The 24,983-nt window shown below is 41.8% G+C and overlaps 1 protein-coding gene across 1 annotated transcript in view; it reads right to left on the bottom strand.

The window, feature by feature from the left end:
• Window positions 1-24,983, bottom strand: part of TRPC7 (transient receptor potential cation channel subfamily C member 7) — an 82,062-nt gene that overhangs the window by 13,109 nt on the left and 43,970 nt on the right. Inside the window, exons 4-7 of the mRNA XM_080398530.1 lie at window positions 19,850-20,014; window positions 13,815-14,031; window positions 8,161-8,394; window positions 6,019-6,283 (exon numbers count right to left, since the gene is read on the bottom strand). Coding sequence (XP_080254656.1) covers window positions 6,019-6,283; window positions 8,161-8,394; window positions 13,815-14,031; window positions 19,850-20,014 — 881 coding nt within the window. The remainder of the gene's footprint in view (window positions 1-6,018; window positions 6,284-8,160; window positions 8,395-13,814; window positions 14,032-19,849; window positions 20,015-24,983) is intronic.

The raw sequence follows: 24,983 nt of genomic DNA, 5'->3' as shown, positions 1-24,983 counted from the left end.
GTGGTTTCCAGGGCACAAGAGAAGCATTACTTTTTACCCAGGAGAAGTGACTGGTAAGTTTTGATTTATGGCATTAAAATAAAGAATATAAAGTGTAAATATAGCCAGATCGTAGTCTGATTTTCTTCCCTTCCTGCTCTGGGACTGCAGACAAGTCAGATGCCTGAGCCTTTGTAGCATCTCTCTTTGCTGCTTCATCTGTTGTTATTTCAGGTCCAGTTTTTTCTTCTTAAATGAAGTAATTGTCTAGCTTTTGTGACACCGATGTTGGATGGCAATGAGTGGTGTCAGCAATTCAGTACGTTTTACTGCAGGTAGGATCTGGAGGAAGAAGAGGGATGGGCTACAGGAGCAATGGGGTGAAAGACAAATCCAGCCCACTAGCTTCATCACCCAAGGCAAGAATTTCTCTGTTCTGGGCCTGTATATAAATAATTGTCTTATTCTTTCGACCCATTCACAGTGGTAATTCAATTTTCGGTACACTAGACTCTCATGCACGTATTTGTTAGTGTTTTATCTGTGTTCTGTTTCTCCCTCTTTTCAGGAAAAAAAGCCAACAGTAAGTAATTTGACTGACAGGTCAAAAGGAGAGTCTGATTCAGAGGAGTCAGAGCCACAAGAGGCAGAAGGCGAGGAGCTACAGCTGAAAAGGAAGGGAGGGAGGAGGAGGAGGAGGACGGATGCTAGTACATTTTGGAAACAGCCTGCTTAATTTTTAGTTTAGCAACAATTTTGCATTCACTGAACAATCCTTAGCATGTTAACAGTTAATTGCCTCCTCTCTCTCCCTGCCTGCCAGGAGGTAAACACCTTCTAAGAAAACAAAACCATTGATAAATTATTTTGATGAACTGTTTTTTACTAGGCTGGCAGCCTAATCCTGCTTTATCTGTATATAAAAACAGATTATAGACACAAACCATGAAATATCTTAAGGGAACAATATGATTTACATCAACTCCAGTATCAATTACACCATGCATAAAAGCAAGAGAAATTAATTCTGACCCTTTGAAAGGCTAGTGCAGAGCATTGGGCAGTGTCTTTCTGCCAAAGCAAACTGGCATTTATCTCCCACCATAATTTATAGTATTCCATATCCCATTTACAAGTAATAGTAAGGCTGTAGTAAATAGGTATCATTGTCAGCTAGTATAATTGCATTGACTTGCAGGATGTAACCTCGAGTGCTGTTTCAAATAGGTGCTGCACAACTTCATTTAAAATGTGGCTTTGTCTTCAGTTGCCACGATGCCGAGAGTTGCTTATCCTGTGTTCACTGCCCCTTGCTGCTTTGCACGAGGCTGGGCCACCATGCAAAGACACGCTTGAGGGATGAGCTATGACTGTGCTGCAAACAGCCCCGTCGCTTCTGCACTTGCTGGACGTTTGCTCTCCTGTACCACTCAGCTCTCTTCTCCTGCCCTCATCTGCAGCACAGGGCCACTGGCATGGACGTGCCAGACAGACCCTTCACTTTTATGGCAGCGATCTCTGGCCAGTGCTTATTCTGTAAGTGTGTTTTCCAGTTAAAGAACACATATAATAACACCAAAAATCTCTGGCTTTGAAACCCACCACCTAAGTCACTTATCAAACTAATAAAAACCATAACCCCAGCCTTGATCCCAGCTGCACCCTGCTATTAACCTTCCTTTTTTAATTTGGAAATGTTCCCTTAGTTTTCCACCCTGCTGGCAGATTTTAATACAACGTGTCAACTCTGCTACTTTTCCACAGCTTAAGCATTAACCTTTGCTCTGGAGTGGTGCCAGATTGTCCTTGAAAAGTTAATTAAGGGCTGCGAGCAGCCTTGAGCACCCTGAGCACTGCAGAGGAGGCAGGGAAGGGCCAGGGCAAATGTCCATTGTCCTTATTCCCAGTGTCAGGTCAGAGACCAGTGCCCATGGTGGTGGGGACTGGGAAGGTGGTGTGAGAGATGGACCTGACCTGTAGCACCCCAAAATGATGCTTAGCAACGCCTCCAAGCAGATACAGATCTCCCCCTTGCAGAGGAAACATTTCTAAGGAGACCTTGTACCAGTACATCCCTACCGTCCAAAAAGGTTGGACGGCTCCTTCCTTTACTGCTGGATCACACGAGATTTGGCACAGGTCTCGGGGACATCGGTTAGCTTTGGGGTTTTTTGAGAACATCTTACTAAAACACGAGACAAGGACGTTTGGAGCCAAGTTCTCAAAGATTCCAAGGTGCTGATGTGTCTCATCACTGCCAGCTAAGCAATTTACCCCCTTCCTGCAAGGTCAGCGGGTGTTTTATCCTTCTCAAAGGCAGACAAATGAAGGAACGGAGCAAGTTGGGAGTCCTGCCCAGACTGACAGCTCCTGGCAGCAGGAGGATCTGGCAGGGGCAGATTGACTGATGCTGCTTGCAGAGAGAGGTATGCCGCAATCTCTCTCTCTGCTGTGGTAGAGCCAACTGTTGCAGTGGAGAGAAAGCAGAGATTTTTTTGTTTGTTTGTTTCAATACAGAGTCCTGTAAAACTTGAACAAAGACTTTGTATCAAGGAAGAAAACAGACCATAGGCAATCATCTAGTTGCATATTTTCCTCGCTTTTGTAAACAACAGTGTGCTTTTTATAAAAAAAAAATAAAAATCACTATAAGGCTGATTTTACGTCAGTCTTGTGTCCTCCTCTTTAAGAAAGCTTAAAGCATCCTTTCAGACTTATTTCCTTAAATTGATCCGTTGAGACTTAACAATGCCAAAAAAGCAATGCAGTCAATATAATCTACAACAATATCACATTTTGACAAAGCAAAATGAGAAGAAAAAAGCCTTCAAGCCTTGAAAGATCATTGGCACTGAGCAGTGAGTCACATTTCCCTTTGGGAAGAGGGAGACAGAAAACCTTGCGTTGTAGCCTTCAGCCTGATTTGTGATGCGGAAAGCAAGATGAAGACAATCATCAGCCTTGCCTCCATTTTCATTTTGTTTGCATAGCATGTTTTTAATTACAGGCTGTTTCAAGAACTGTGTTCTGTACACAGCACACAATAAACAGATAAACATAGCTGGGGTCGGTTGCAACTGTTGTGGAAATGGTCTACTGTTCAGCATCAAAGAGCTTCAAAAATTTTTGAAAGTATACCACTGTTAGTTAATCTGTCTCTGTATTTAACTGTGTGAAGTCAAGTCCACTGCATCTTTATTTCCTTTGCATCCAGAACATTAAAATGGAAGAAATGACGGAAACTTTGCACAACTCAGTTCAGAGGCCACTGGGACGCTACGTGCTTGCTTTGGTGATGGCAACACAAGCAAAACAGAGCACATGATTTCAGAAGTGCAATAGCAAGGGAAGGTGAAAGCTAAGTTACACCAAACGCTCACTGATGATTAACATCAGAACTAAGCAAGCAATTCCTTGTGTTATCTGGACAAATGTACACTATTTTTTTTCCGTGCCTGCATACTTTTTTCTGCCTACATACTGTCCTGGGAAGCTGTGAAATCCAGTGTCTTTTTCTATCATAACTAGCCAAGTGATCTCTGAGAACTATGTCCCATAGCTGAACAGTCACATTTCTGGGTCCAAAACTTGCTTTCTGTAAAACGTCACGCATTCTCATTAGAATTTACAAACATGCCTGCCAGGAAATGCATTCAGTGACGTCTCTGCTGTCACAGAACAGTTCTGAGGACACCCAAGTAAGCATCACTCTTCCTTGCCCCAGTATATTTTCAGTGAATGAACAGGTGAGTTCCTTACTCAGCTCTAATACTGAAATCTTCCTTCTTTCATGCAGAAGTTAACAGCAGCAGGAGCCCACCACCTTCAGCTAGGCCCACAGGCAGCTGATGAAAAATAGAGAAGGAAAGATTGCTAGAGCTGGTGGCTGCCCATCTGCCAATATAACTGTCACTAGCTTATTAAAATTGCTTGAGACCGCATACCTCAGGGTCTCTAGCTTGTTGAATGAGGTGCCTGAGAAGGATTTTTGGGATGAATGTTAATCTATTCTCTTTGTTTCATATGATGAAAGGCCTTATTTTCACTGATCATCATTTGACACTCCTGTGTGTTTAAATAACCAGAAGAAAGTAAGTCTATTTTAAATCTCCTCCAAATTCTTAAAAGGAAAATTTATGCTCATGGACAATTTGCTTATAATAACATGAAATCCCTCCGGGATAAGTAGTCACCAGGCTGAAGTTAAGGAGGGAGAGCACTGCCTTTTGACAAGACTCTTCCCAGTTCAGACATCCCTCAGGCATTTAGGCAATCTTAACTCCACTGAGCAGTCATCATTTTAGTCAATGCTTGCTCCTTGTTTCCATCAAAAGATAGTACAACTGGAAGATCCACTTAGGTAATGAGTGCTAATGAGAGGGTTACTGGGCATTGCATCGGAGGCTGGAATCTGTCAAAGACTGTTCTCTAGCAATGTGCCTGGGGAATATGGTAACTGGGGGTTACTGTGGCACCAGGCAATCAACGATGGTATAGACTCAACTTCCCATTAAGTCCTGTGCTTCAAGGGCATCGCCTTCTCTTCAAATGAGAAACAAGTCACATCCCACATACTCCATTTTCTTCTACCTTACTACTAAGCACAGATAAATGTAATTGCATCTGGCCTCATAAATCCTTCCATTAAAATATATCTTGAGGTTACAGGAGAGGTCTAGAAGGCATATTGGGCTCAATTAGAGAAAGTAAACATCATGTTACAAGATACATGTCGCACAAGAGGGTGGTGTGGTAAAACTGGCTCCTAGGCATTTGGAAGGAAACAGCCACTTGCAGGAGAGAAATGATGCTGGAAAGGTAATTTCTCTTAGAAAAGCTACAAGCTAAGCCCCCAGCTCACCATGTGACATGTTAGAGAAATGGCACATCAAATGCCAGCTGCTGTCTGCTCTGCAGCTGGTCAACACCGTGGGCTCAGGCACCACAAGCACAGCGTGATTGCCTGGAAGTGAGATCACAGCAAGGGGGAAACATTGTGCCAAGCTTTCCCCTTCCCTCACAGACGGGTGTGTGGGAAGAAAAGTCCCCACTGTGTCCCTAAGGCAAGTCACTGTTGTTTTGTGAGACACTAAGCTGACTGCCACGGTGCTGTGTTAGTGCCACATTGCAGTGCAAGGGAGGAGCCTTTCCTGTGGACGCATGGGGCATGTCCCTCTGGCACAGCAGGGCACCAGGCTGTCCCTTCCCCTGAAAGCTCCTTCAGGGCCTCAGCTGTCCCCCATGGGGCTGGGGCTTGGGTTCCCAGGGTCCCAGAGAATCGATTGCTTTTCGTCCTACCTCCAAAAGGCTGTAGCCTTTTCCCTCTCAAAAGCAGCCTCAGGCTGAACCTCATTCCAGAAGCGTTTGCCAACCTCTTTCTCTTCCCCCATCCCCGACAGGCTGCAGGCAGTACATGCAGCACGGCCACCTCCCCGGGCTATGCAGCCACCCCACCAGCATGACTCCAGCCACCCACTGCCCTGCATGGCCAGTAACCTGGCACGATGCTTGGTGCAGCTTTCACATGGCCTCTGCTGGGAAGTCCCCAGTCAGGATTTAAAAAACACAGCCTAGGCATCCTGGTTGGTTTACTTTTTTGAGCATCACGACTAGCAGCTGGCTCTGCAGATTGTGCCTAATAACCACAGCTGCCCTCAGGTGGTATCCTAAACCAGGTGTCAGATAAGCAAAATCCTCCCTTATTTTATATCCAGTTCAGCTTGCAGCTTTAAGAACAACAGTCTGGGTCTAACCTCTTCTCCACGGCTTGACTCATTAATCTAAACATCTCAAAAGCCATTTTCCTGACCTGTTATTTTGATTTCCAGAAATAACCATATCTGAATTACACATCAGCCTGCACTCAGGCCTGGAGCTAGCTGCCAGGGCAGGAGGCTGTGGCACAAGTTTCCCTGGAAAAATCTGGATGCGACTTCCCCACGCAGCTGGAGTAGAAACTATCAGAGCAGACCCTACAGCAGCAATGGCCCGGAATGGACTGAGCCCTGCAAGAGCAGCCACTTTCCCATAGGTACTCACGTTGTAAACGCAGGGTTGTATTTTGCACCAAGGTAGTAAGAGTAAAGGTTGAACATTCCGATCATGAAGGCCAGGAACACCATGATGAAGATGACCATGAACTTGAAGATATCCTTCACAGTCCTCCCCAAAGAGATCTGCAGGGGGCCGAAGCTTTCGTTGGCTGGAAGAATGTAAGCAATGCGGGAGAAGCTGAGTACCACAGCTATGGCATACAGTCCTTCTGAAATGATCTGAGGATCCGAGGGAAGCCACTTGTTCCTGGCTAAAACAATACATGTACACTAGGTATTAGTAACAAAAAGTGTTAGATGGAAGCTGTTATGATAAATGACCCCTTTTCAAGACTGAATCTTGGGTTTGGCCAGTAGTTAAAGTAAAAAGTTTTGGAACAACTGGTCACTGAAGTCCTCAGCATGCTGTACAAATACGGGTGAGAAGGATTAGTTGTATTTTTCACATGGCAAAGATGAGAAATGAGCAAGTCACTGGGATTGACCAAAGACACACAGCAAAAAAATCATGTGGCTTTAAACAAATTTGATATTTTCTGTTTCCTAGTTGAACATCAACTACTCTGCTGTGCCTTTTCCATCTGAAGCTCCTGAGCTGGAGAACCGAAACCACGGCACAGTGGAGTCTGGCTATAGATTTGGATACATGGCACAGTGCCACTATTTGGAAAGGAAGCATTAGGAAGACAGAGATCTCTATCTACCATTAGATAAGAAAGTTAGAATTTGTTCAGATAAAGCAGATATAACCATCAATTATATCATTTTCATGTTATCTTTAAATTAAAACTGGTTCTTGCAGTCTAGTCACTCTAATATTCTTACTTTAGAAAGCTTCTTGTTGATACCAGATATGCATCATTTATTTAATCTACTGAAAATGTGAACATTTATATTAATATAGCTTATAAGTGTCCTTGCATCAACTGAGCTTCTTGATGAAAAGATTGTGACTCAGAGCTAAAACATGTGACATCTTTACGGACCGAGGAGTAAACTTAGGCATTATGTGCAGCGATCTGAACCAAAGGAAAAGCAGCAGATGGAGGAATTTGCAGGATCTGGTTGTGACGTTCTTCTGTTCAGGACCCTTTGCACCTTTGTATCAGGAACTCACTTTAAATGGGTCAACAGCAAACCAGCACCATCTCAGGGGCCTCTTGCTTGCCTGGGCAGGGAGGGGGATGCTTACCTTTAGCGGGGACACCCCAGCCAAGAGGCTGAGCCTATGTGACCAGCTCACGGACAGCCAGCAAGCCTGTGGCTGTACACCCTGGTGTGGGGTCCGGGCACTGGTGCTGTGTGGTGTGCATCTACAGTGGATGAAGTCTGCTGCCCCAGATCTTCCTCTCCAGCCCAAGCATATTGCTAGAATAACTACCCTGCAACCCTAGGGAGCAAGTGGCACTCCTTTGTGGCCAGCTCTATAGTTCCTGCAACCCCTCCGCGAGCAAAAATCACCATGGGTTTTGCTCAGGGCTACATCTAAATCTTGCAGAGGCATGCAATGAATTCAGTCCCCACACTGGGGAGCAAAGCTCTATTCATTTGTGAGAAAAAAGCATTTCAGCCATCAAAAATAGCCTTGTCTAGGCTATTCTCTGCTTGCATTTCCAAATGTTAGCACTTACAGATGATACAGGCTCTCCAAAAATAAAGTTTTTCTCTTGGAGGAGCAGCAGTTTATAGGTGTAATTGGTGTCTGTATTTCCATTATACAGGTGTTGGATGTAAAAGAGTGCACCAACAGTTACAAATGCAACTCCATATCCTATGTTTGTTCACACATCTCCCTCCTCTCACATTTAGAAAACCAAGCAGGTTCATTCATCTTTAATTTAAATTATATTCCGCTCACTCCCAGTTCCTGCTTATTTTTTGCTCAAGCTATTTTGTCAGAATGTGATTGACCTGAATATAACCTTAGCACAAGATCAGAGACTCAATGAGGCTCAGATCTCAATTCCTTTCTGTTTAGGAAGATGGCTGGAATGGGTAGATTTGAGAAGAATAATTTCGTTTATTTAGAAATATCTACGTAAATATCACAAAAAGAAAGCCACTGTTTCAGCACTGCCACAATTAGCCCAAAAGAACAGGAAGCATTAGATAGCAAAAAGCATCTTACCATAAGTAAAGTAAGCAACTTCAGGGGGAAGGGTGACATTATTGAGGTCATCATCTTGAACGTACTGATCTACGTACTGTTGTGCTTCAGTCGCTTTGAGAAAAGCCATGAACCTGGCAGTGAACGATGCCACGAAGATGGACAGCATCCCAAAGTCCAGCAGGTTCCAGAGATGCACCACATATTCCCGTGGACCCTCTTCCCAGATCTCCTTGCACTCTGACCATATCATGCCTGTGGAAAGGACAGAGCAGTTTAATTCTGTGTCAGACACCTGTTTCCTGGAAAACAGTGGCTTCTAAGACCGAAGCAAGTAACTCTTTCATTAAGCTGAATTTCCTAAGTATGGTTGGTGTCATCTTTTCTTAAAAACTACTAAAAACTTTAAGCTTGATACATATCTTTGTGCCTATGAGGTCGTAAGAATTTCAAAATGTCACTGTACGAGTCAATGGTAAAGTAGATTTCTGGTGATGTCAGAGAAAGCAGTTCAGAAGTGCTGGAAACACTAGAAAATCCTACTGCTGATCTATTTGGAAAAAATGTAGATTTCCTCTCTTGTCCCCAAAATCTCTCCTTGCTAAACTGTGCCACTGAAGATAGTACTGCTTGCTCTGCTCATGTTTTTCTCCTTCCCTAAAACAGTGGCTGAGTCCATTTTGAGAATGGAAACATGTCTTTGCAAGAGAAAATCTGATTCAGGAGTAAATACAGTATGAATAGAGAAAAAATAAGACAGAAGTTCTGTCCTTGCAGTACTTTTCAGAAAGTTTTATGTATTAAATAATAATTAATTTCCATACATTAAAGTCTGGTCTGCCACTTTGAATACACCAAGGTTAGCCTGCATTTAGGATCTTTCTGACAATAGACTTACAGCTACACCTGAATGCCAAACCCAGAACATTCAAATGTTTTGGCATCCATATTCCACTGGGCAAAGGGAATTCAATGGGCAAAGTGGAGCTAAAAGTTCAGGTCAACTTCACCAACTTGCCCAACTTTCAATCCCAGCAGGGTGCCAGGGCCAAAATCTTGCTTCTGAATAGCTAAAATATTGCAATATTTAACCCACTGATAAGTATTTCCTGCACTCTACCCAATCCTGTTTCCATAGCAGCAGCAAAATTCACGTTTAATCAAGCAGGAGAAGCGCCTGCCAATTTCCATGTGGCCTCCTGCAACCTCGTCCTTTCTGTGAACTCTTCTTCATCGGCTTTGCTGGAAGCTCTCGTGGCGTGGCATGTAAATGCATTCACTTGGCTACTTCAGAGTCTCCTGGCAGCACCTGGTGTCCCAAGAGGTGTCGTAGGGAAGGAAATGAGTAGGTGTGAATCTAGCCAGAGGGTGGAAGGATGAAGAAATGCCGCTGTCAGTCCTTGTGCATGGGGAAACATCTGAGAGGCAAAGGACTGCTAAGCTATCCATACCACCGGTGGCCAGGGCACTGCTAGCCTGTGACCCCCATCGCCCTGGAATCTGCAGGCAGGTTCTTGGAGGTGTACCCTGATATATTCTGCCCCATATAGATGTCTCATGAGAGCGAGCCTGAGGTCTGCTCCGTGCTGAGAAGAGCCGGAGGGAGGGCAGGAGAGGAGCCTCCCAGCTCTGCTCTTCAAGTCTGCATGTGCTTGGCTGGGTAAATGCAGGAACTTCCTCCCAAGCTGTCACTTACCATGAGTAAGATTTAATGATAAATAACCTAGAGAAGAAGGCAGAAGGATTGGTGCCTTAGGAACTGTCCCAGAGCAAGGATGAAATAGTAAAGAAACATTTTGAGCTCAAAAAAAAAAAAAAAAAAAAAAAAATCCCCGAAGTGATAGCTAGGAGGCATTAGCCCTACACATTACACCTGCATGTTGTATAAAGGTACTAAAGCACTTCAGGAAATATCCCACAGGTGGTAACATTGCCCACCAGAGCACTTGCTCATTGATGCCCAGAAATGTCTTTTCTGGTTTAAATATTAACTCACCCATCCAAATTTATTTCTAATCTTGGTCACTTAATATACCTAAGTCACAGATTAATGAAGTAAGAAATGTCTAAACCTAAGTAGACTGACTAAAATTAGAATCACTCCATGAACTTACCATACTACCGGCCTATAATTTACATCATTCTTTTTGCCAATGGTGTGGCAATCATTTTTTATCCATACATATGGAAAAATGTCTGTTCAGGGCAAGTGGAAAAGTTACAGTAATTATTCAGTCGGTACTGCCTGTGTAATTGTATATACATTGTGAGAGAGTAATTCAAAGCTTCTCCTGATGTAAAAATACTGAGAAGGTTAAAAAGCAGCTAAAATTCAGGGGATGGGACATAACATGGGATGTAAGAAATCAGGGAAGGAAGCTAGGTAAAGCAGGTTTGTCAGAATGTGACCACACTTCGACATGGTGTTTCTGAGCACCCCAGTGGCTCCGGGAGAGACCGTTTCCCTGAGTTTGATGCAGGGAGAGGTGGGATACGAACAGCTTCAGCTTCTGCACGTCAGTTGTGCCTGTTTTCCCACAGTAGGGATAATCAGAAATGTCCTCTTGATGGACATTTCTGGTTTCAGCAGTGGAAGGAGAGTCAAGCTACAGGCATAGCCTGCCTGGAAGAAAAATGGAAGTGTGCAAGAAGTGCCATTCACCACCTGTGCACAAAAAGGAACAGTTTTGTCAGGTTTTTATATCCACTGACCTGGCACATAAATCACGAGCAGCTGATGTTGCCGAGCTGCCTTTGAGCCTTCCTGGATCTGCCACAGGCTGTTGGATTAAGAGAGAGAGTTGTGCTCAGATTGTGTCTGCCCAGAGCTTAACTGATACCTCAGCTGCTTTTGCAGTGGGGATTTTGTCTCTCTAAACGAAACCTCCCTGCTTCCAGTGCTCAGCTTTGTCCGTATTGCTCAGGAGGAAAGACCCAGCCTTCCTCACCTGAAGGCAAGAGATGGGAAGACTCAGCCACAGTGGGAGAGGTAGCCAGGGCATACAATGAGCCACAGATGCAAGAGCTGAAATTGCCGTGCCCCGTATATGAAGGGGCAAGTTCCCCTCTCAGAGCATCGTGGTATTGCTCTGCACTAACAGGTTTATAATCTGCAGGCCTTGGCTGCTCCTTTATAGCAAAGAGGAGACCAAAAAGGTGTACTCCTGCCTAAAACGCTCTCTGGCTGTTTACGAAGATGTTAAGTGGGCCACTAACACTACCTGGCTGAGCCAGGGATGCTCTACAGCCATTTCAGCGGCGCAGGCTAATGGAAAGTAAAGTCTCTGATATGGATTTTTGGAGTAGGATGAAGTGCTTGCCTGGCTGAAAGTCATTGCCTCTGCTCCGTTTACTCTATTTCTTGCCTGCATTACAAATAGTTGGGAGCAGGAGATGGCAATGGTGCCTTTTTGCATTTGAAATTCTCCTACTTGTGTTTTTCCTTTAAAATATAGGCACACAGATCAATTTTCATATCTCTAGCAAGATTAATTGCAGGGACTGCTATCACAGGTTGTGCTCGTTCATGGCCGCACTATGCTATGCTAATGTATCACATTATCTTCGAATAATGCTATTCTGAACATGCGTCATAATTTTATGGTTCACAGCCAGATAACTCAGACAGCCAATTTTCTCCCCAAAAAAGAACCAAGATCAGGGACCTGTAAACTAATTTTTCAAAAATAGTCTGCTATGGTTGGAACAAGTAATGTGTCATCAGCATTCATCATTGCTGCCACAGTATGAAGGAGAAAAGAGAAAGAATAGAAACAGAAGGAAGGGATTTACAAGCTGAGAATAAAAAAAATTACACTTTTCCATTCTACTACGAATGGAAATGTAGGTGGCACACCTAGACTGTTGAGTCCGAAGACAGCAACTGCAGGTGTTGCCAAATAGGATGTATAGTTATATATATTTGTATATGTATATTTAGTACACAAAAGTTAATTTTACCATACTTTAATACATATTTGCTGTCTACTTACATTGGTGTCTTTGGAAAAATATGTCTTAGCAACTTTACTTGTGATATTTAGCTATAGCATTTACTTTTGTTTAATTGTATTTCTGTTTACATATATATATATATATATATATATATACGTATTTAGAATACCTATAAGATTTTCGTGCCAGAAGCCTGGGGTGTCCACTACCCTTAGTCCTTAATGTTCAGGGTCACATACGGGGCCAAACAAGTGCACAAGCCCCTGTGCCAGCTGCCTGCAGACCATGGGCACCAAACTTTCACCTTAGGATCGCCGAAATGTTATTTGAAAGCTTTATGTAGGCAGACAGGTAAAATGGCCAGAGAAGATTGTCAGTGCTGATGTAGGCAGTCATTAGAAAATCTCATTATATTCAGAAGCCTGTACAATGAATCACCTTTCTTCTCCCAGAAAAGTGAAAACCTTTGCTTTAAATGAAATGTTTTCTGCTTCATCTCTCAGGAACTCACCAGGCAGACAGATACCTACTGCCTATAAGAAAAGAATACCTAGTCTAAAAATCTAATCATCTGGTCCAACTGCTTTAATATAATTTTAAAAATATATCTTACAGACTTACTCTATCCAGTCTGGCATCTATTCAGTATTTTCTAGCCTCATATCCTGTATGGGATTTTGATTATTGCAGGGACAGATAACAAAGAAATGGTGGCCAAGAAGTCATCAGATAGAGCAGCTCTATCCTATTTTTCAGGGGGGGTTCGTGCCATCAGTACTTATGGAACAGTGGAATTATTAGCTGCAAGAAAAAAATCAAAATCATGGTGGTGGCTAAAAATAGATGCAGAAGAGGTAGACAAAGATTCTGCAGAGTTGATAAATTCAATTTCCCAATAAAACCTTCTGAGCTTGTTTGGATTAGTTCGGGGTAGCTGACCTGCCAGGAATAAATTATGGCAGGAAAAGCAATACATCGGAATTTGCCTCAAACTCCCTGGAAGTTTAACCTGTGCATGTGACATACTTTTATATTTGAAGACTTCATCCACATGAATCCCTGGTTTATAATTGCTGGATGACTAACTTTTAAAAGATTTGAGTGCTGTGCTGTCCTCTCACCAGTAACAATTTCATATTATGAATTTCCTAAAATCCAACTCGTACCTGCCTAGCAGTTTCCATCACTAGATCTGAGAGTGCATTACAAAAAAAATGAATAACAATATACCCATTTAACAGATGAAGGAACTGAGGTTCAGTCAATTATAGCAAGATCTCATGGCAGGTTATTAAAACAGGCTGGTGGTCACCCACGTCCCAGTGGACACACTTCTTTCTGCTCACTTTAGATAGAGCAATGTCCTATAGTGGAACTGTAAGTTTTAATGACTGTATTACCTTCTTTAAAATGTAACGATTAAACCAACAGAGGCAAACAGACAACATCTATAGCATTCACCATAGAAAATCAGGAAACAGCAAATTTGCTAAGCAACATTCAATAGTTTCAAAAGCAGTGACCAAGGCTAAAGTTTTCTTTGACCCTATTTTAATAAAAAATATTACCATCAACCTCTGATTTAGCCTCATTGTGGTTTGCTGGGGTTTTTTGTTTGTTTATTTGTTTTGTTTTCCTTTTGTCTTCTCACTGTCTATCATGCTATTCCTAGTCATGTAGAATTTCCCTGGAGGATTTACAGACATTTCGGTTTTGCTTACCCAATACCCACTTCATGATCAGCAATTCTGTCCATGAGAACTGAGTCGTTTTGACTCTAAATATTTGTTTTGGATGATCCGTGATGGTCTCGTTGGGGAGATTTTTTACTCCTTCAAACCGATCTGAAGCATTCACTACTAACAGTCCAAGGAAGATTGTAAAAGAAACTGCATGTGCCACAAACTTCATGAAAGGACTTCGGAGGGTCCGTCCCAGCTGCAATGAAACATACACAAGACATAAGGTTTTTTTTCTCCATTTTTGTTCCTATAAAAGTCTGAACCATTTGCCCAAGGTGAACAGAATTCAGAAATAAATTCTAGATCATGACCTAAATGGGGTTTAGATTTGTTCAAGTTGTTCTTTGCTATTACTAGACATTATGCATTGCAGTTCAAATGATGCCCTTTGGAAAATTTTCTGTGCATGGTAGTATCTTATATTGCTCCTTTATACCCACATACCTAATTGTCCTGACCATATAGTAAGTAGGAAATGAGACAGAACATTTATATCAGACACGTTTGTGTGTATACATGTTATATGAATGTACTCGTGTGTCGGTGTAAATCCTAATGATGTGCTCTCTTCTCAGCCTTACATCACTGTTATATTTAACATCTTTTATTAATGCTGAATTCATGGTTCATTAACGATCTGTAGGAAATAGCCTTCTGTTTAAAGATTCTTTAGTAATGCTTTTAATATGCTTTGGTATGATAGTCTTCTCACATAATTACTACAAAAGCTGGAGATTCGCTCCCCAGGTCACAAGGATTTATTTCAAGACAGTAAGCCAAGAATCAGAGCAGCAGATCTCTTTGCTAGAGCTAATATTTGTTCTATTCTTCTTGAAAGGCTTTCTTTGTTAATCAGTTTAAATAACACTTTTCATTTTTCCTTTTCTGTGATCTAAGACATTACTCCAGAAAGATGTCAGAACAGAAGCCTTTGTAGGAGCACAAGGACCGATGCCTGTGATGCTGGGCACAGCAGACAGCAGTGGATGTGCTGTCCTGTACATGGCCTTTCCAAAGCCCCCTCAAAACAAATGGGATTTTTTTTGCCATATATTACTCATGGATTCTTTTCCCTTGATGACAAGGAATTCTTCAAATTTTCTTAATATCTACTGACTTGATTAAAAAAATTCATAGGAAATATAAAAAAAAGGAGTGAAAAAGGAACTTCCTTGTTTTCTTACTTATCTCCAAAAGCAGCTTTGTTCAAAGGAGCCCAGGTCTCTGGCCACTGCAGAGCAGGAAATATTTTAAAAGCAGGGCTCTTCGGGTCTAGCAGAAATTTAAAGGAAGCCTTATGATTCTGGTTCTTAGTTCTTTTTCTTCTTTGGATTTTTAAAAAGTCAATTAAATCTTTTATGAAATTGACAGAACAGTAAATCCTATTGGAAAATTTGCATGTTTTAAATCCCAGAAACACTTTCCAATAAAGGCAATAAAAAAAAAATCTGCTCTATTCCTGAGCCCTTATGAACATGCTTGCTTTTTTCTGAGGTCAGTAAGGATGTGTTTAAGTGGGTAGATACTGCACTGAATCAAACCCCAAGTTTCTTTAATCTTGCCTAGGAATATTATGGCAGATGTAGGAGTAAATTAAGTGTGTTAAACCCAGCCTCAACGCTTGTGATGCTGGTTCACTCCTCTGCTGTAAACCTTGGTGCAGTGTTAATTCTCAACAGCTTTTTATGGCCGGTGTTGGGTAGATTTACGCTTTGTAGCAGAGTTTATATTTCCAGTACAGACCTGATGGGGTGATGGGATATGTTTGAACGATGTCCTGTACAGTAATAATCCTGGATGTTTTCCTCATATGCCTTGTCTTTGAATTTGAGAGAGCTCAAATTCCAACAGTAATGTGGAACAACAACTAATGGGCATATGGGGCCTGACCAACAAAGTTTTAAGAAAGTGCATCTTGTACAAAACTCATTTCTACCCTGAATCCACCAAAGAGAAAACACACTGTCTATTGAACCATGAATTCTCTCCAAATAATAAGACGACTTCTGCTGTCTATAGAAACATTAAAAAGAGAGACCTAAGATTAAAGTAGCACAGCCTTGGTTATCAGAGAAATAATCCTGTGTGTTACAGAACCAAGTGAATTTTATGGGTAGCTTCACTTAGATCTCTATTGATTTAACAAAAGTTGGCATTTAGTCAGTGTTACATCAGTGTTTTATCCCCTTTATTACTGCAGAAAGCTAACATTTTTTTTCTTGAGCTGATGCTTTTCATATCTTCTCAGGAATCTGATTTTTAGCTAAGAGCTACAGAAGGTGCAAGTGTTGATTAGAATATTCTGTAAAAAAATAGTGAAAACATCACTGAAAAAAAAAGAAACATCAATTCCTCCAGTCAGCCTAATGATTTATGACAATAAGGTATATTTTTCAAGCAACATGATATGGTTGAACTCAAGGTGTGTAACTACTGGGTTGTATCAATTTCTCAATTACTTTTTAAAATCAAAATATCACCTTTCATCAAATCAGGATTGCAGGAAAGTGCCTGGCTGTCACTGTTAAGACAGAAACACTGGCAGTGTGAGAATACAAAGGTTCATTCTTAAGAGAACAGCTCATTTCATAACTATCTTACCTGTATTATAGGAAAATAATGAAGCGTACAGACATGTCAGAATAAAAATACATAAAATGTGATCTTGAAACAAAATTTTCCAAATGCAAATTAATCTCTTCTCCAAGAGATAGGAACAAATAAAACATCAGGGAAAAAAAAAAAGCCATTACTATTTTCAGTACTATGCTCATAGCAGAAGCATGAAGAATATTGTAGTAATTTTATGTAGCTTAACCGGGGAGGAAAATACCCAGAGTAGAAAGGTACGGGTGCAGCTTTAGGCAGAGTGAGCCATTAAAGTCCTAGTGCTTAAGTGATGCGGAGCCTGCCACAGCGGGAGCTACAGTCCATAAATCCCCAGCACGGCTACACAGAAGCCAAAGAACAACCCAGGCAATGAAAGCCACTTATAAATGATGTCTGTAGCGTTGTGATATTGGAACATGCACTTCAACTGACCAGAGAAGAAAGAAATAATTCTTAAAGTTCTGCAGACAGTCCAAACAGTCCTGCTTCCTCCCTTTGTTATATTTTTGGGTAGCAGACTGTGCAATTTTTTCATGCTGTGTCTTATCTTCTCTTTTGATCACCAGTGAAACAAATTTGGATGCTAACATACCAAGCCCAGTTCATCTCAGAGTCATGGCCTCCACGGGGTAGATGCATCAGCACAGATCTTTCAGGATAGGATGGGCTTACACTCCACAGGTCTTGCCAACAGCTTGTGCATCCAGAGGTGAATGAATGACTGACACTAAAACTGTTTTTAATGGGGACAATCTGTGCAACTGAATGCAAAAGAAGACTTAAGGCTTCAGTTACGAACTCCAGTTAATACCATTTACCAAATTCTTGAGGGTGGTATCTGGTATGGAATATTCCAACGCCCTAAGCTTTATTAATGAAAATTTTCTGTTAGGGTAAAAAGGGTTGAAAACATATTCCTTGCTAACATACACCAGTGAAGGAATTATTTTGAGCTATGAACTACTCTATTATCCTATGTGAAACTGCAGAATGTGACCAATACATCTTAAGAATGTGATATACCAGTATTGGCCAGGACAGCTCCTATAAACAATATTCCACATTACAGATATTTCCTTCATTTTTCTCACTTAGTCCAGAAATGAGACTCTGACTGATGTTTGGGCATCCATGCATCAGCCCGACTTGATTTAAGTCAAATAACTGATTGTTACTATGGAAAAATGATTTCATTACTCAGTTGTGTAACATCAAGATTGTTTCCATAACTTAAAACCAATTAAGTTTACAAAAAATTGTAAAATTGACCAGGACAAAACTGGGATGGCCAGAGCTTCTGTTAACACCACCATCCTTCCAGCAGGGATGCTGCCTGTGTGAAACTGTCTGCAATAACTCTATGTGAGGATACGAGGCCCTCAACCCTTCAACCTAGTAATGATGATTTTGGGTGAGGTACCAATTTGTGGGGGGAAAATGTATTCATTATTCAGATATTTCTACCACAGGCCCCAATCAAAAATCAAGACTGCATTGTTCTGATCAACGCAAACCCATGCACTGAAAGACAATTCCTGCCTGAAAGAACTTCCCATTTGACTTTCTGATAGGAGGTTACGTGTGGTTTTTCACAGCCAAAGGTGAGGTGAAAAGAAAGGGATGTGGAAAAATGAGAATGCATGAAAGGTTTAGTGTAATGAAATCACAGCTGATGAAAAGTTGTCCCCCTCTCTCTATTTTTTTAAAAAAATTAATACACCTACCTTAAGAAGTTAAAACCAAGTAACAACCTCAATAATTTTTTATTTCTGCTGTATTTTTTCTGGGTTTTTTTCCCTCAGTTTTTCCCCCTTAGATTTTATGCTTTTCATTTAAATTATCCACTTACTTTTAGTCTAATTGTTCTCCCCACCTAACGCTATATTCGAATGCAACCTCTGTAATCCTGAGAGTACACTGCAAATGCTGCCGTTGGCTGGCGTGCCAGCTCCCCGCGCGTTCAACAGAGGTGAGGGAAATTAAACAGCTTCATAAATCCCTGCCAGTCTGAGGTCTGAAATAACAGAATTAATGTGGTAGTTCCACACATGAAATTCCCTCTATGACCCAACCAAAACCACCCGCAGCACAGCCCAGCTTTCACACGCACTTCCCCTGGGTGAAGCTCCGGAGTCTGCCCAGTTCACACCAGCTGTGGGGGTGTGTGTTGATACAGACCTCAAGAAAATGAAGTTACATTCTCAATTACTTTAAGAGAAAGTAAGTTTCTTGGAGATATTTTGGAGGAGACCTAGTTTAGACATGTCTTATTATCTCAGATGTTCTGGAAGACTGTTTTCAAAAGATTGGTCTGATTGCACTAACAGAAATCTTTTCAAATTATAGTCTTTCCTTAATACCCATCCATGGATCTTTAATTTCTTGGGCTTGACAAATTCAGAAAGGATTCCTCATTGGCTTTGAAAGGAAATGGGAGAAGATGCTTTTGAGACAGAATACATTACCAGGGGTCATTTTTATAGAATTTAAGTACCTCTGATAAGCCTCCTGCTGAAGACCTCTATCTTGTAATGGATGATGTTGCTGGCTATTGCTGAATGTGAAATGATCCTTTCCCCTGCCACCCCTTTCTTCTGCGGCAAGAGTAGTGAGAAAGCGATTTGTCACTCAGCTGCACACCTATTTATCTCCACTTGTTTGAGCAGACACTTTCAGGGTGGAAACCTCACTACAGTTTTCACATCACAGACAACTCAGGCTTTTACCTAAGCTAACTGTTGGCTCCGGTCCTTCGACCTCCAGGTCTTGGCAAAATTCTCCTGCTCCACCTGATGCTGTGAGACATAGCACAGCCGTATGTAGGTGTACCACAGATTTCCAAGTTTAATCATCTTTTCCCTCAAAACCATTAGGGTATGATTAGTCTAGTCTTCCCTGCAGCACTAAGCAGTCCCCTGGGGCATGCCAGTGTCAGGCCCATGTGCCATAATAACACTCCACTAACTGAAAATACAAGATCAGAAAGAAGGAAGGGGAAGAAAGAAGCCCCAAAGAAGGGGGGAACCTGCAATAAAAAGTACATAAAAGGAATGAGGGTTTAAACCTCAGGGATAACTAAAAGGGGAACACAAACCTTCCTCTTTAGTTATTTCCCATTCTGGTGGTTCTTCTATTCTTTCTTCACCCTGCTCCCATGTTGTTATCTCCTATATCACCCTCTTCCCCCACCACCCCACCTGTTTTACCTATAAAGATGATCCTCAAACCATACCCGATAGCTCCGTTTGTGTACATCAAGCAACACCTCAAGCTTGCTCTCCTCTGGGGCAACCTCAGAGGATAGCATGAATTGTTTCCCAACAGCCTTATAGAAAAATACGTGACTTCATTCCAGGCCCTGGGTAGAAACAGCCATAAAAACCATCACCTGAATGAGCCTGTACCTTGCTGCAGGGAGCAATCCAGTAGGCTATGGCAAGGAAGGGCAGGCCAATGGAGACCCCAAAGACAGCCAAGAACTTCACAGCTATAGATTGCTGCCGTAAGCCTGAGAGGTTTTCATACCACATGGTGAGCAATTGCTGCTGGCAGTTGGGGTGAGCAACAAACTGTAAAAGAAACAGAAACAGAAGTATCAGTAGCGTTGCCTGATGAGGATGAGATGTTAGTGAATAACTCGCTGAACTTGTCAGTGGAACAAGTGTTTTAAAGAATCAGTTACCAATATTGGAGTGAGCGGAGGTTATCTTTATTCGGCAGCGTTGGGTGCATGGGGGATCGCTCCACCAAAGTCATGCACACCAAGGGAACCTTTCAGCCCCCTCTTTATACAAGTCACTCATGTCTATTCATTAACTTTCTGGGAACTCATTAACATATCTCGCACCTGGACAATTAGCACATTCCCATTCAAGGACCTAGTATATCTTCAGGTTAACAACATTAACATATCTCGTGCCTGGACAACTAGCACACTCCCATTCAAGGATTTAGTATATCTTCAAGTTAACAATATTAACATATCTTGTGCCTGGACAATTAGCACACTCCCTATGTCACCCATTCAAGGGTTTAGTACATCCTCAAGTAAACAGTAAGGGTCTCCTCAGATAAACATGAGCACACTGTTCTTTAAATAAATCATATATGGCCCATTATTCACAAGACAGGGCGTATCTTTGTTGTCTAACATAGCTTATGGTGTCACAAAGGAAAAAATGCAAATTTGGCACCCAAAATCCCCAGGTACTGGCAGAATGTGTTTCACTTCTGCTTCTTGTCTCCTCTAGGTAAAAGGTTTGTTAGACAGAAGACCATCTAGACCAAAACCCAACACCCACCAGTGGCCAGTGCTGACAAAGTGTTTCTGTGGGCAGGTTCCCTCTTGAGGTACAACAGTCTACGTTGCGATTCAGAAAAGAAACAGAGAGGCTCTTTGACAGCACCCTGAAAAAGCCCTCCAATAACTTGCTGAAGACATAGGCCATTGAAAGAGTTGCCCAACACAGCACTAGTATTATATTGTTCTATTCACTATATGTGGACCCAAAGCAAACCCTTCTGCACGGTTCTCCTTCTCCTGTAAACTGTCAGAGCTCTGGGTGGCATTTTTCTGTTTTAAATGCTTTATCTCAGATTACCTCTCAAAAAATGACAGCTTGTTCTTTACTGATTGGACAAAAAGCGAAATGGAAAAGCCGAAGGAAAAGTCGTGGTGCTGTGGTAGGGGAAGTACATGTTCTGTGCCCTGTAACTGAGCCTCTCCAGCTCGTTGTTCAGAGGCAAAAGAAAAGGCAAGCAGTAGGCAACAGAAAAGGACAATTTCTTAATGGTAAAATTACAGCACCACTGGATCCCCTAGAAGAGTTTTATAATAAAAGATTAAAGTTCTTTGTTTGGTATTGTTCTTCAGGGTGATTGAATTCAGAATATGACCATCTTTCATTGCAAGATAATTAAAAGGCAAAATAACTGAAAGAAAAGATGAAAAATAAATACATTGCTAGCGTCGCTGATTGCATTAGCAGAACTGAGTGGTTCATTTGTGAGTTTTGTGGCTGAATAAAGGTTCTTAGGAGGGAAATGTAAAACCCTCTGCTATTTCAAACCCCAGAACGTTCTGGAGGTGAGGGTGAGGATGAAGGGAGTAGAGAGAGACAGAAAGGAGGAAAGCAGAGGCTGCTAGGGGGCTTCGTGGCCGCTGTTGCCCCTGCCTGGCAGCGTGGACGTGGACCATTTCTGGCAGCTGCCCCTTGCTCTGCTTCAGCCCTTTGAGCTGCAGCCTGCTGGGGGGATGGCAGCTCTAGTCTGTGATGTTATCGGGACTGAGAAAGAGAAAATTCTAACTGCACTTTCATCTTCACTATCTATGAAACGATGATCAAATTGGGAATATAATGGACTCTTTTCTAGATGTCTGCATAATAACAAAGCCGTTACTGTGAGTTTAAACGATCAGTTCATTGCTAGTGCAGAATGAAATACAGTTGCACAGTAATTAGGATTGCTGTAGGAAAGCACATTTCCTTCTTTAACAGCACATTAGCAGCTATTTAAAATGTGTTTCTTCTGATGAATTAGGCTTTGGGGTCTGCATTTCTCAAAAAGAAAAAAAAGTAGAAAATAAGGCTTTACCCCTTCTACTGAACAAATCAGAGTGAAGAAATTGGACAGGTACTTTTAATTTCTCCTGTCTTTAGAATTTTTTTCCTGGAAATATTAACAGTCAAACATGTTTTCTTTTAAGCTGGTTTCAAAAAAAAGAAAGCTTTCAAAAAGGATAGTCTATAAGTCACAAGTCCTACTTCTTCTGAGCATTTAAAGTTTGAAGTTAAGGCAATGACAGCAGTATTGCAGGGAGGCATTTCCTAACGCCCAGTGTTTGTTTGCGCTAATGCTGCTAGGGCTCATTATCTGTCTGGCACATGGACAGAAAGATGACATGGAAGGAAGCTGGGCAGAGAATTGATTCCCTTTGTAAATCCGATTTTCAGATATGATGAATTCAACAACAATTGTAGCAAGTCGTGGAAAGGAAAAATGACACTGGTAGATGTGCAGACTTCTGAGATGAAGGGGCAAAGCAGCAGCCAGGCTTCCTCTTTCTCTTGTAATCGTTCACTGCATTATGAGAATTGATTCAGACAAAGAAATTCAGTTGTCCTTGGCAATGAGATGGTCAAAGACTTTTGCTGGTTGGAATTTGAGAGGATTAATCAGACGTTATAATCTGTTGTTTTTTTCACTCTGTCTGGGAACAGCTACAATGAAAATACAAATATAGGAAAACTGAGAAGGAATTGCCATAAACCCCAGTTCACTGGAACAATTTATTTTGTACAAGGCAATAAAGATTGGCAGCATGCCATGGAATCTTGACGGTGTTCATCTTACTCTGATTATTACAAAAATGAGGGGAAAATAAGATCAGGATAAGAAAGATAAGAGCATGAATGAGTTCTGATCTGTTATTTGCTTACAGAAAGCAGTAGAGTTTCTCATTATGTTTGCTCCATCCAGATATTAATGAAACATGCAAAGATGCTTAGACAATGGCAACCCTCTCTCTATTAAAATTTCAGAAATTGAGCTTAGATCTCATCAGAGATGTTACAAAGCCATTTAACTTTCTCTCTTCTCTGGGAATGGGCACTGACACCAAGTTAAAGATTACACTAATGCTTTGCCTAGTGTCGTAGCCACAGAAAAAAGCAGAGTTTGAGACAAAAGCTTCAAGGCAGAATGCTTCAAAGTGTAATGAAAAATGGTCGAGTGTTATATTGAGTTTATGCCGCAACCAAAAAAAAAAAATGCTGCAACATTTTTTCTAAGTTCCCATTAAATGATATTTTTCTTTCTTCCATACAAGAAAATGAGTCTATGAGGCTTTTAGGGGCGAACAGTGGCTGCTCCTGTGCTGTATCTCAGAAGAGGAAGGCAGAAATCACTGCAACCAGACCAGCGTGGCCAGGGCTGCACAGAAGGGCATAGTATTGCTGAGTGGGATGGGAGCACTGGCAGTGGAGAGGGTTGTGTGGGGCCAAAGAGAGCTCTTTAAAAGCGCTTTATCTAATGGGCAGAGAGAGTCCCTTCCAAACTGATAAAGGTAACGCATCAGGATCTGGGAGCTCAAGCAAGATGTTTTCCAAGGCTTCTGCATTCAGAAACTGCAGTGGGAGCTTTTCTGGTCCCCTGGCACAGGGACCCCAGTAGATGGCAGTGGCTTTTCCTATACCATGCATACCTCTCTGATTTAGAAAGAAGATTGTACTTCCCTCCAGCCTATCAGTGACACATTTTCTTCAGTTAAAGAAAAGGCTAAAAAAAAAATTTTAGAAATCACACATCAATCTGAAAAGCCAGCTCAAATAATGAAGCTGCCAAAGTGGCATTTGTGAGAGCCACTTAAAGACACAGGAAAGTATTGACACCTCCAAAAGCCACTGTTCTGTGCTACAGGGGATTAAAAGAGAGAGATGAGTATTTGTCTGGAATAAGGAAAAAGATCTAGCAAAGCCTCCTGTGGGAATTGAAAGAGCCCAAAGGAACTGTTTAACATGTAAAAATAAAGAGACCACTGTGGAAACCACATTGAATGATAACTTTTCCACATTGCTATCTAATTTGATGTATGACAGCTCTTTCCCGTAGCTTACCATGTATATGCATTGTGGGAAAGCACTTTACAGCTTTCATGACAGAGTGAGATTTTTTCCTCAGCATTCTTGTTCAAAAATGCATGAGTTTCTATGCAGACAATAAAGTACCTTTACATCTCTATAACTGTATAGGAAGTTACTTCTGTTAGAAAACACCGTAATAGAGAGTTTTGTGGTTTATATCCCATTATATTGGACAGAGAAAGAGCCTGTGATGAGGACCCCAGTCACGGCTGCTGTTCAGGATTAGTGCTGCGGATGCCTAGGCTGTCAGTGTTTGGGCACTGTTCAACCCGCCCATCCAAAACACCCCACGGTCCCTGCTTGAAGGGCATCTCTCTTATCCTGTGGCACGTAGCAGATAAGCTACAGGCAGGTGACAAACCCCAGAAAATTCTTGAGAGTGTCAGACGATGCTCACACATCAAACAGAGAGCAGGAAAAAAAAATAAATTATCTTGGACAGAAAAATGCTGTCAGCAGAAGTAAAGAAACTTATGGCAAGACAGGTAAAAGGCAGAGGTCAGCCTCAGATGATTGGAATTAATTGTGCAGAAAAAAAACAGTATGTCTTTTATTACTGAAATAATTTTAATTCCCTTATGAGTGCAGAAATCTACCAGTGAGGCAAAAGAATTAACCACTCAGACAGGATCATCTCGCTTTGCTAATGCACGCTACGCTGAATAGCCAGGGCTGAGGCAGGAAAGAAAAACTCATCAGCGAACCACTGAAAACCCTTTAAAAACCTGCGTGTCAAAACTAACGGTGCAAACTTGTGACTTTACTGTTCTGCTTTCACAGAGACACTCCTGTCTGTCCTCTCCAGCTCGCCCCTTCGCTATAAGCCTTACAACAAACGCTGGCAAACCTCAGCAAACACAAGCTGCGGCTGGGGTGAGCAGCCATGTGTTTGATC

The sequence above is a fragment of the Falco punctatus genome, assembly GCF_963210335.1.
Source record: "Falco punctatus genome assembly, chromosome: 8".
Lineage (NCBI taxonomy): Eukaryota > Metazoa > Chordata > Aves > Falconiformes > Falconidae > Falco > Falco punctatus.
This window is presented reverse-complemented; position numbering and strand designations above follow the sequence as displayed.